This window comes from Opisthocomus hoazin, chromosome 25 (genome assembly GCF_030867145.1).
Source record: "Opisthocomus hoazin isolate bOpiHoa1 chromosome 25, bOpiHoa1.hap1, whole genome shotgun sequence".
In the NCBI taxonomy this organism is placed as follows: Eukaryota; Metazoa; Chordata; class Aves; order Opisthocomiformes; family Opisthocomidae; genus Opisthocomus; species Opisthocomus hoazin.
Window position 1 is genome coordinate 7,419,485 of NC_134438.1, and position 12,379 is coordinate 7,431,863.

The 12,379-nt window shown below is 46.3% G+C and overlaps 1 protein-coding gene across 1 annotated transcript; it reads right to left on the minus strand.

Moving 5' to 3' along the window:
- Window positions 1-7,209: 7,209 nt before the first annotated feature.
- Window positions 7,210-12,131, minus strand: TSPO2 (translocator protein 2). Its single transcript, XM_075443200.1, has 4 exons — window positions 12,051-12,131; window positions 10,204-10,410; window positions 9,619-9,757; window positions 7,210-8,666 (listed from the first exon to the last, which is right to left on the minus strand). The coding sequence occupies exons 2-4, from the start codon at window positions 10,374-10,376 to the stop codon at window positions 8,484-8,486; spliced, it is 495 nt and encodes a 164-aa protein (XP_075299315.1). The 5' UTR covers window positions 10,377-10,410; window positions 12,051-12,131; the 3' UTR covers window positions 7,210-8,483.
- Window positions 12,132-12,379: the final 248 nt, after the last annotated feature.

The window sequence follows — 12,379 nt, forward strand, 5'->3', positions numbered from 1 at the left end:
CTTTTTAACAATCCCTCTTGCTCCCCTTTTAATTTAAAATAAAGTGACGACTTCACTGTGGGCGGGTTAAGCAATGGGTGGAAAATCCTGGAAGCAGAAGTGTCTATCCATTAGCGTGACAGATAGCTGGCAAGATGCAGAGCTGGCACCTTCTCAGTGTACCTGCTTTTGCCAGTTTATTATATTGCTGACCTTGAAGGACCACTGTTTTGGCTCAGCCATGATGTGAAAGGGGCATTCCCTGTTTGGTTTGCTGCAAATTCTGCATTGGTGGTGGATTTGGCCTCAGGGGCTGCCTGGAGCATTGCAGCAGGAGACCTGTCTTTCCCTCCACCCTACTCATCCACGAAGGGGCACTGAAAAAAGGCACTGAACAGGGTGAAATCTTGCTTGTTGAAGTTGGTGTCAGATCGTACTGGTACAAATGCAAGCCAGAATCTTCTCCCAGATACTTTAAAGTCATCCTTGTAATTCACAGTGGGGCAGTGTTTCTGGTGCAGGGCAATTCCAAGTGCGTGTGCTGGGCATCTGCCCATTCTGTATTTTTTCTCTCCTATGTCTGAAACGTGCCCAGCATACTGGGAGCGCTAACATAGCTAGGTAAGAGTAAGCATTTGAAAACTGCTGGGCTTGGTGATTCTTGCAGTATTTCTTTGTTTCTCTCACCTTTGCTGATGCAGAGGATGCAGATGTTGAATGAGTGATTGCACTGGAGCCAAAGAATCAGACAGACGAGAACCAGTGGCGGGGGCACGATGAGAAGTGAAGTGTGTGTGGTTATGAAGTAGTAACTGGGACTGGTGTCAGCAGGGTGCTGAGGGCAGAGTCCTGGAGACATTCTGGTAAGGTACTCACCAGGATTTGCCCGAACTACTGAGAGTGTGGAGTCTGCCTTTCATACAAAGAGAAATGAGAAGGACTGTAAAGATTTTATTGACACGAGTGTGGGATGTTTGGTTTGCTCGACACTGTATCAAGCAGATTGCTTGAAGAGGCTGTGGTAACTTAGAAGGATACTCAGGAGTAATGTAGCTCGCACATGAGCTCTAAAATAAGCTCTGTATGTTTGGGTTGGGGGGGATTGTACCTTTTTTCCTTCAGGATTATGTGAAATTCTTCCAGTTTTTCACTCTAGATTTAAATCATTTAAAGTTTGTGGAAGTCCCATATGAGCCAAATCTAATGAAAAGCGGAGTAAGATTTTTCTCAGAGACTAATCCTGCTATGCCGTGAGGGTGAAAGTAAATGAGAAATGTGTAGCTATGCAGAACTCATGTTTTAGCCAAAGCATACTGGAAATAAAATCTCCAATATCTTGGGTTCTGCACTTAGTTTAGAACCCACCGTCATCAAGATTTGGATAAATATGAAATATTAAGCTATATTTGATTGAGTGTTCAGTCTGTACTTAGTGGAAAACCTGTTCTTGGTCTGAGGAGGATAAACTCTGTTCTGTAGAAATCAAATAGGTGTGAATGCCTGCTTTCAGGCCAAATGCAGTCTTTGTGATACTGTTGTAGTCAGCCCTTTACAACTTCAGAGGCATCTGAACTAATCACAAAGCGAAATAAATTATAAATAATTTATATAATATCATAGATAACTTAGTCTGGCTATTATTTCAAGCCCCCTTGCTAGCAACAGTCTGCCTTTCTGTGCTACAATATTCTTTGCCAATAATGCTTTTCGTTTGTAATGTCATTGAAATGCAGTCGTTCTGGGGCCAGAGCACCCCCCCTCCACTTTTACTCCCACACTGTTTGCTAGCAATGAGAAGTTGTTTATCTGATGACTGACACAGCTGGCATGGGGAGTATTGTGACAACAGCGCAATCAAGGATTTGACAAGTTCCAAGACATCCTATCTGTGGAACATGTATCTTTCGTTTTCATGGTGCAGAATTTTATTTATTTTTAAGCTTAAAATTCTTTCCTGGAAGGCAGGTGTAGTGTTTTTCCCCTTGCATGGTAACTATGCTCAAATTCCAACTCGCCTGTCCAATTACGCTCACCTTTGACATTTCAGGCAGTGGTTTTGGGGATGGGAATCCTCTCTTAATGAGTGACAGCTTGTTTCCTTGTTACCCTTATACTTTAAAGAAGCATTCCAGCCCCTCTTCAGTCCCTCTGACCCACTTTTCTTTATTTTTGGAAGCTCTTGATGGCAAGGGTACCATCTTTCCTGCAGCCTTTAGCTTTCACTGGCCTGGCCCCTCTGCAGGGATCAGGGCTGAGCTCTAATCTAATCTCCGGAATGTGGCACTGAGACTCTACCTCCATCCAGCCCTTCCCCAGCTGCTTCGCCGCTCCATCTAGGGCAGTGCACTAAATAGTCATGATCCTCCCCCCTGCAGCGTCTGCCCACGCCAAAAATATAAAGGGATGCCACCGAGCTGCTGTCAATCTGACATTTTGCACTGGAGCCATAGGAATGAAGGCTTTGATCAGTTTTGTTCAGGTGTTTTTAAGTGACCCTAGTTCCCCTGAACTGTGCACGTGTGTGCGTGGGCCTAATGACTGGATGGAAATTATTTTCCGTCAGCTACTTCAGAGAAGGAGCTGGGGCATGGGTGCTGAGAGGTGCTAGGGATGGGACAAGCCTCACGTAAGGACCTCCCAGTGGCACGTCGGTAACCAAAATCATTGTGCTTACCAACCAGCATTTTTATTGAGGCTTCCCTCCACCCTCCGCTTCTCCCCACTGATTTAATGGCTTATTTAGTTGACTGTGAATTTTGTTATGCTTGGAGAGCCCTGCGCAGCAGAGTTGCTGTTCAGCCACAGAAGGGGCACAAGCGATCTGCACGCACGTTGGGTCTCGCGCAGGGAGAATGAGAATCAGTCCCTTGCCTCTCCCTGTTTGCTCCCCCATGGCAAGGGCTAAACCATGCTGGTTCCCAGTAGAGCCCTGTGGCCTCTCCCTGTGCCCAGCACGCTGGATGCAGCTGGTAGGTGTAGACACTCCCCTCATAGGTGATGCACTTAGAGAATCATAGGATAGTTTGGGTTGGGAGAGACCTTAATGACCATCTTGTTCCAACCCCCCTGCCGTGGGCATGGACACCTTCCACTAGACCAGGCTGCTCAAAGTCCCATCCAACCTGTCCTTGAACACTTCCAGGGAAGGGGCATCCACAGCTGCTCTGGGCAACCTGTTCCAATGCCTCACTACCCTCATAGTAAGGAATTTTTCTTGTATCTTCAGCAGCTGTTCCTGGTGTGTGGGGAAACCTCTGACGGAGTGACCACAACCCTGCACCGCAGCCACAAGATCGGCCATTGAGCTGACTCCATCTCAGTGGCACAAACCCAAGCTGTGGTTTCCTGCCTGAGCCCATTCTCCATCCCATGACAGATGTGTCCCACAACATCTGGTGGTCTGTCTCCCTCTATTTTAAAAGGTCTGGTTTCACTGTGACAGGGCGTCGAGGCCAGAATGCCTGGACAGAGCCAAATGAAGTGATGAGGAGGGGTAGACCTCAAAGACGCCAAACCTGCAGTAAGATTTGAAGAGCTGTCTGCATGGGAACGCTGCCAGCAATGATAACTGCTAGCAAAGCAAGGCTAAGATGACAGCCTGTTCTAGGAGAAGCTTTCTGGCTTTGCTGGAGTACTGGATATTAAGGTTGGATCCTGCATCTATCCAAGTCAACAAGAGTTTCTCCACTGACTTTAGAGGTATCTCTGAACAATCTGATGACATTTTCCCCATCTTAAATAGGTATTTCATATAGAGAGTACTGTATCCCATTGACCTGTCTCCCAGGTGGGTCATCTGCAGTTCTTTTAATTGCAGTGGGAGTTACTTTTGTGTAGTTAAAATGGCTGTTTTCCTTTCCTGATCACAAAGGGGCAGTAGAAGAGATCTGGCTGTGAAAGTCCTTGCCAGGAAAAGGAGGCTTTTATTGCGTTCTCGGGCTGGAGGAACATTTTTGGCTAGATGTGAGAGTGAAATAAGACACTGGCTGTGTGAGTCATGGCTCAGACGTGCTCTCTATTCCAAGGGGACAGCTGGTGGCACTAACAAAACATCTCCCTAGATACATTGTCTGGCAGCAATCCCCCTCCTGCTTTTTCCAGCTGTAACTACCGTTACGTGATAAATAAATAAACATTGACAGTGATGTGCAGAGGCAGCTTTCCTTCCCTCAGCCCTCACATGTCCTTCTCTTCCTGCTGCAGGACCACAATGCCAAGGTTTAAGGGAAGGGTCAGGAAACCTTGGTGGCAGCCACTGCAGAGTCCCGTGGGTTCAACCTGGACAGTGCCCATGTCCCTCGGTGCGGGGTGATAGCTCCCTGTGAAAGGCACTGCGGCAGAGCTGAAATGGAGCCGTGGTGCAGGCGGAGATAAGTGATGCTCTCGCCTCGCTCCCTGCCTTATCTTCACAGCTAAAGCCTGGGCCTCCCTGGCCCGTGATCCCCAACCCTCGCACACCCATTAGCACACTGCTGTACAGCAGAGGGAGTCTGTTTTGTTGGCAGGCGCTGCTGGCTGTCCAATTAATTCAAAGCCCAACTAGAACTTAATGACAGCTCCAAGCAGCACAGCCTCCTTCCTGCTGGGTTTCTGCTGCAGTTTTACTGGGAGCAGTTGAAGGGGAAGGTCAGCCCCAGCCATGATGCAGGTGCTCAAAGCTGCAAGATTTTATATTCTACACCACCCTGTGCTAACAAAGAGGCGGTGGGGAGAGCTACTGGCCTGTGTTCAGTTCTCTGAAGTTTACATGCACACAGCAGCAAATGCTCTCTAGCATTTGTCTCTATATTTTAACGTAGCTCCAGACATCAGCAAATCAATTAAAGTTCCGTACTGCTGAAGCCAAACTGCTTTCTGGAACAGCTGGTAAATTATTGAATGAGACAAGGCTTAGGAAAACAGACTGGATTGAAAGGCAGAAAGATTTTGTTTATGCAGAAATATTGTGTATCCAGTAGCCGGGGATGTGCCCTTTGGGCTAAGATCAATCAGTTTAATATCAGATATGTTTTTCTGGAAAGGCTGGCTCAGGTTTGAAGAGAGGGATCGTCATGAGACGTGGTGATCTGAGAGGTGGCTCTTCTCTCTAAATGCCATGACCCCATGAAAGCTGTCACAAATGCATGGCTGTTGTCTGAGTCACTGCTTGATTCCTGTGGACTGCGACATGTCCCGTCGTGGGTTATGAATGTTCCTGATCCTGGGTGGGATGTGGTATCCATTCCATAAGCTAATTTGGGGGGGGGGGGGGCTGGACAAACACCTTGCATGCCTGCTAAGATGATCCAGCCTGCCTGCTGCCTGGTCAGTGCTGGCATCAGCAAAACTTCCCAGGGCTCCTTCTGGGTCCCCTGGGGAAAAGGGCCCTCCAGGAGGGTGGTGAGCCCTGAGCTCGTGCACAGCAGACCTCTCTTGAAAATTTTACCAAGCCAGGTTCCTAACCGTGCTTTGGATTTCTAGCACCTCTCTGGTTTGTTTTTTTTCTCTTCCCTTTGATGTGCTGGTAACACCGGGCTTGGTGGCCATGTGCTGCTTCCAGCCATCGCATGACCGGGAGCAGAAGCCCTGTCACACAGCACCAGTGGGAAACCAGGGCCCCTCCACGTTCACAGGGGCAGAGCCTGACTTTGCTCTGCACAGTATAACTAAGAAATTTTCTAGATGACTGACATTGAAAAGCCATTACAGTTATTTTTATTCACGCGGTTTTAGTGTATCTGTTTGAATAGCAAATACACTAAATGATGCTTTAAATATTAATACAAGAGGGTGCTTTGCCAAATTTAACTTTGTCAATTGATTTCAAGCTGTTACGTACACTACATGTAGGAACATTTGTTATTTTTGCTGCCTGCAAGAAAATGGAAGTAGCAAAGAGAAGCTATTGATGCACTTAGAGGTGGACTGAAAGGAAGAGGAACTGAAATGAAGACAAGAACAAGTCAGTCACACCAGCTGGGAAAAGGGGGAGGGCAAGCATGGCAAGACCAAAAAAATCTATTAGTCTTAATTCCAGATTTTCCTTTACCTGCAGAAAAAAATGGGAAGGAGGGGAAAGAGGACTAATTTATGAAAGCTGGTCAAATAGGTATCCATACATTTATATTTGGAAATGTTATTAAAACGTTGCAGGTTTGAACCAGATCTAGAGGCACTCAGCAACTTAGATGTGTTTTAAATTCTGCTTTTCCCCTTTTCAGTGGCAGAGATTGGTGTAAGGACTCGCTTTATCCCTCCTGGCTTCACTAGGTGGCTCTGCCCAGCTCTGCTCCTCCTGGCTTTGCCATGCTAACTAGGAAAGGACAGGCATGATGATGTTCAGGCACCCTAAATCATTCTTAACTCTGCTGAATTGAATCTCCAGCCCAGATATTAGCTTCTTTTTAGGAAGAAATAATTTATGTCTTCCTGTCCTTTGGCATGTGGCTTTCTGGAAGACACAGACGAGACATCACTGTAAATAAGCTCAGTGGTAACGTGGTTATATAAAGCCCTGAAATATATAGGATTTAAGATATTTTTTTTAAAGTAGCTTATGATCTTTCTAGTGCTGCTTGCAGTGCTCGTGCTTTATAGTCCTGCTCCTGCTCACAGCCACATCTATTCAATGGCCTGTTCTTATGCAGCTTTTACTCGGGAGATTACAGCAATATGCTTGCAGCAGCACTGCTGTATAGAGGTGTCCTGTAGCCAGAAGGGAAAAATAATGGATGGGATCAAAATGACAGAACAAGATATATGATCAAATTTTAAAAAGGTACTACAAATTTCAATTACTCTCAGCTACTGGTATTTGTTTCTCTTGGCCCCAGCTTTCAGTCACGCTGAGCACCCAGCTCTGCTGTTTACTGGAGATGGACCTGGGAACATTCAGCATCTCTAAAAATCGGGCTTCACGTGACTCAGGAAGGATCCCAAACCCAAGAATTCGCTTCCTTGCCCTGAAGCTGCGGGTGAAGCACGGTGGAGGAGCCTGTCTCGGGGATGCATCCCCAAGTGAGCGTGTCTCCGCTGTGCAGGTGCCCCAGCTGAAGGAACCTGTGGGACCTTCAGGCTCAGAACCCACACAGCCCATTTAGTCCTAATGCGTGCCTGGGAAGGATTCTGCCAAGCCCTTCCCTTTGGAGCCAGAGCACAAGCCATGGACTCCAGACAGCATCCCCTGAGCTTTTTACAAACCCAGTGCCAAACCAGTAGAACAAGAATAACTTGGATTTATTTATTCTCCAAACAAAAGTGGCTTGGTTTTATGAAAAGCAAATACAATTTATATTACATCCTCAGCTAAGCCCTCCTACCCCCAGCCTTTGCAAGTATACCCACACACCTTAATCTGCAGTCAGCTGCCAGGAAGAAGACCCGCCTACCACTTTTCTTCACGTATATTGCTTCCATCAATTAAAAAATTATAGTAAATATTTCCTGTAGACAGCAACTTCTCAGGTTCAGATTTATCAAAGGCAAGGGCCAGAATAAAGGATGAACGAGGGCTAGTCATGAACCTTTTGCGTCTCATTCTGTCACGGCTCAGTCCCATTTTGCTAGAACTACTTCTATTTTAACCTTTCCTGATTAATAATATTTGGGAATGGAAAGACTGTGGGATAAGATAGCTGTACTGCACCTGACAGACTTAGCATGGGGCTTTTTGCCAGTCAGGTAATTACAACCTTCAAGGCAGCGTGAGTAAGTTCTTAAATTTTACAAAGGCCTTTGTGTTTCTGTACTTAAAGAAACATTTAAAGTATTTTTTTCAAATGCACTGATGTTAGTTTTTCTTTTCTGATGAGAAATAGCACACAGAGGTGGAAGAGAGAAATTTCCTCTTGGGAGAAGCATTTGCATTCTAATCATTGCTGCTTTATCTTGGAGCATGAAACTCAAGAAGTGTGATATTCCACGAATAGAAGTGTAAGTGCCCAGCCTCCTTTCACTAGCAGAACAAGACAGATTACTGCTTGCTCAGTAGCTGACAGATAAAAAGTTAATGGTCTAAAGCACAAACCAGGTGATACATGAAAATGAAGCAACAGCACAAATAGCAAAAAATCAAGTAAGTTCTTAAAAATTGGTGTGCATGAGTGAAGGGTATTTTTGTCTGGTCCCAGAAGAGGAGATGGGATTTAGCACATGTGTGAAAAAGTTCTGCTCTCTGGAGGAGTGGCAGTGGTTTCAAGGGGTGTGCAGGATTGCTACTCTGAATTACACTGGTATCATGAGATCCTAATGTGGCTATTAGAATTTGACCTGATAGCATTAAGGTCACCATACAGCTGTAGCCCCAAACTCAACAGTGCTGGAGAAAATAGTTCCCAACATGCGTGGTTACTTTAAAGGAGCACACAGGCACATGGTGCAAACCTTTCTTTTACACAACCATGATGAAGGTGGGCGGAGGAGGCATGTTCTGATGCCTGTCCCAGAATGAGTCCCCCAGATTATTAGACCTTGGTTCACATCAGTGTAGTTTCGTTTCACAAAATGCCTTCCTTTCAGTCCTGCTCTTATTCACTCTTTCCTGGTTTTTGCTCAGGGTTGTCCTTCCAGATGCGGATTGTCAGACACGTCGCCATGGCCAGCCAGCCCAGGTAAGGCACCATCAGCAGTGCTGCTATCTTGTTAATGCGGTACCAGGAGCACACCGTGCCGATCGCCAGGCCGTCCAAGCACAGGATGTCAATCAGTGCCTGGAGCAGAGAGAAGACAGTGACTCTGGTGCTCACTCTTGGGAACACACAGCAGTCTTCCCCAGCACGACTATGGACCGTCCTACTAAAGGTGGTGAGATGGAGTAGGAGTAGGGGAGGTTTAGCATGGAAAAGTCACCCAGAGTGATTCTAAACCCCAGGACCTTGGCTCTGAACCCTAACCAGTGAGATCTGAATGTATCACACCAGAAGCCAGGACTAATGTTAATTTTTTTTGTTCGTTGTCAAGTTCCGCAGATTAACACACTGTTTATGATGATCAGGACCCGCTTCTGCTGATAATGCCTATGCAGATAGGTCAAAAGCATGCTCATGTTAGTACTGATGGCTGTTATTACTTAACAAACTTTCTGAATGTAACTTTCATCCACAGAGTGACAAAATTCAGATGGAAACGTAAATCCCCCTCTGTGCCTCTGTCACCTCCGGGCCTTGGCACCTGAGGTAAGTGCTTTTTGAATATAGCACAAGTCCAGCTCTGCCGTGCCGTGCCGTGCCGTGCCTTACCTTCATGCACATCCTCCTAACAGGCTCTGCAATGTACAGTGCATTGCATTTGCTCGATAAGCGCCCCAGGGATGCTAACTTTGCTACTTGCCGGCTCAGGGCGTGACTCCCAGAAGGACTTATCTCTAAGCCTGAATCCTTAACTAGGAGATGCAGCAGCTGGACGACTGAGTCCCTGATCTTCCACCCTGCTCTGGTCCGGCCGGCTATCAGCATGGCAAGAGCATGGAGAGGGGTGGAAGGGACTGATACCATTGTCTAGAGTCAGGTGCAGTGTGAGCTATATCTGAGCAAAAGCTCTTCTTGCAGCTCTCTGTACGATTGCATAATGCTAGTTAGAAAACCTTCAAACAACCCCAAAACCCGTGGCAGGGACACCGGCAAACAAGCCTCCTGCAGATGAATGGGTGGCTGGATACGCTACCATCTTCAGGTTATGGGCACCAAAAAACAAGGGAGGCCAAGCCCAGTTCAAGGCCAGTTGAGCGCCGTAGAGGCCAAGCGGGACGACAGCTTTGCTGCTGCAGCCACCCAGGTCATTCCATATCAGGTAGGAGGCATAGCTGTGAAGAGGGAAACACATGAGTGTTTTGCAGTGAGTAAGCCCCTAATACAGACAAAGTCTTTTCATTTAAGATTGTTTTGCAACGGGGATTTGCAGGACAGCTGCATCTGTGTCCCTCGCTGCTCTCAAACCCATCGCCTGTATCATACCTATGTAGTTTGTACAACTTCCCCAGGGCAGCGGCTAGTTTTAAAATTCTTTTTGACAAAGGTGAGCATGGGCTGTGTCCCTGGTCAAAAGCATCACCTGCAGTGTGAATCTGAGGAACTCAGCCCAGAATTTGGCTCAGGTTGTTCTTCGTCTGCTGGGAATCAGCAGACCTGACATGCCCTGCTGATTCAGGTACGAGGGATATCCCAAAAGCAAACGGAAGAGTTTGAAATGTCTGTTCTTCCCCATGCCAGAAACGGCAGGACGAGAAAGGGAGCAGTATGCAGAACTTACCCCATGCCAGTGTACAGGACAGTCCAAGCAACAGGGAATATTTTGCGGGGTGGACACCATGAAGGCTTTTTCAGCTTGTCGTACCAAACAGGTATTTCTTTGCGATTAATTAACCAGCCGAGGAAACTTCCAACATGAGGCAGAACAGTAAAACCAACAGGATAAGCCCACATCCTTCCTTAGTGGCTTGAAGTAGCCTTTTGCCTGCTGTAAGTTAAAAACAATAACTGATTATCACTTTCAAAGGACATTTTTTCCTACTTTGATCTTTCAAGCTTTTCCTCTAATTGCCCATATTCCAATTTAGTGTCTAAGGCAGAAGATAACTATTTAATACTGTATTCAGCTCTGCTGCTGGCTCCCCTCTGCCCATCTCCTGATATCTGAAATAGGGGTAATTATTTCTGACGTGGTTATATTTTTCGCCTTGATCTACCCAGCAAAGTGGCTCCCCCCTGCTATTTCATGGCTTCTTACAATATTTGTGTGGCAGGGTTCAGCTAAGGTGGTTGTATTCTTAGAAGACAAGACTGCAGTTACTTTTTATCATTCCTCCTCTGAATGCCCAAGTCAGACCGCACACAAACTTTAATGTACGTTCACGGAGGCCACACATCTCAGCAGAGCTGTTCTCTCTCCTCTACATGCTATTGTGAATATGAAAACCCAGACAGATCACACCCAGAAACCCCCATCCATTCTGACTTCATCTAATTTTTCACCATGGATTTGTATTTTAAATGAGGTCTATAACGAGACAACACCCTTACAGCGAATTTTAAGTGCTCAATGAACCTTCTTTAATCCTCCCTGCAGTCCTAGCCGGCAGAGGTGGATTCTCACCTCTGTAAACAGGTAAGCTGAGGCACCAGAGTAGTTTCTTAATTTGCTCACAGTCTTCCGCTTGCATAAAAGGAAGGAACGTTTACTGTAATAATTGCCTTATGCTTCCACACAAGACAGCTGTGATAAGGAGAACATCTAGCATTTCGTTCTCTGTCCCATATCTCCTCTGCTGTTATCCTCAGTTGGGCTCTGAACCTGCCAGTCTTCTGTCCTCCATCCTTTGGTCTTTATATTCACCTGCCCTTATGATCCATTAAGGAATTAAAGCCGAATTAGCATTCACTGGGGAGAACACACAGGATTTGCCAGGAGCACAGCAGTTTTGTGCTATCAGCAGAAGCGCAAAATGCGCCTGAGCAAATGCACTCGGGAAAGATTGGATTTTAGCAATGCGAGAAGGGAGAAGCAGGCACAGACAATTCCGTCACGCAGGGAAATGCCCCTGGCACCCTGAGCATTCATCAGAGAAACATGGAGCGTGAGGAGAGGACTGATCTGCACAGGCATCTCTGGTTGGGATTTTAGTGCACAATTAACATTTTGCTAGATCCTGTACTAATTGTTATTATTATCATCATGCTACAAAGCATTCCTCTTCAGAAGTGCACGCCTGCAGTACAAGCCAATTTACACATCAATAAGGAACAAATACCCCAGACACCATCTCTAACTAACAATTCCTTTACTGGACAATTTATAGCATTATTAAAGTGTCTATGGAAGCAGAAAATCAGCCAAACACTGAGAAAAATAATAGCTGTTAGCCCTGCTTTTAAAGTGTAAAACAGCACCAGCTGGGTTCTGGTTCCTCCATAGTACTTCAGAAAAGTAAAATGGGAAAAGTAGATTTTTCCCTCCTCCCAGCTCCTTTGTAGTTGCCAGACTAACCTGATAGACTGCAGAAGTAGCTGAGGGGTGAAAATAACACAATGCTGTTAAATATCCTTATTTTGCCTCACGGCTCTTATAATTTAAGGGGGTAGGAGCTGTAAAAACCTTACCGTCTCTTACTGCCTTGCTCTCCCTTGCAACAAAAAAGGGTTGGACATCCAAGGCCAGCTTCTGTCTCTAGTGCTGGTGCTGCTAGACAATGAAGAAATTGTCGGCTGAGTTTTACCTAAATAGCAGAAAAAAGGGTGTGTGTGCGTGTGCTGGTGGCGGGATCAGATTACACAAGAGAGCCCACGTTCGGGCAAGAGTTACCGGGGATTTCGTGCTGGTTGAGCAACGGTGCGGAGGGCAGGACTGCTGCTGGGTCCAGGCAGCACCGAGGTGTGGCATCTGGGGCTCTTGGCTTGGTCCGAGACGAAACATCTCGCCTGTAGGTCAG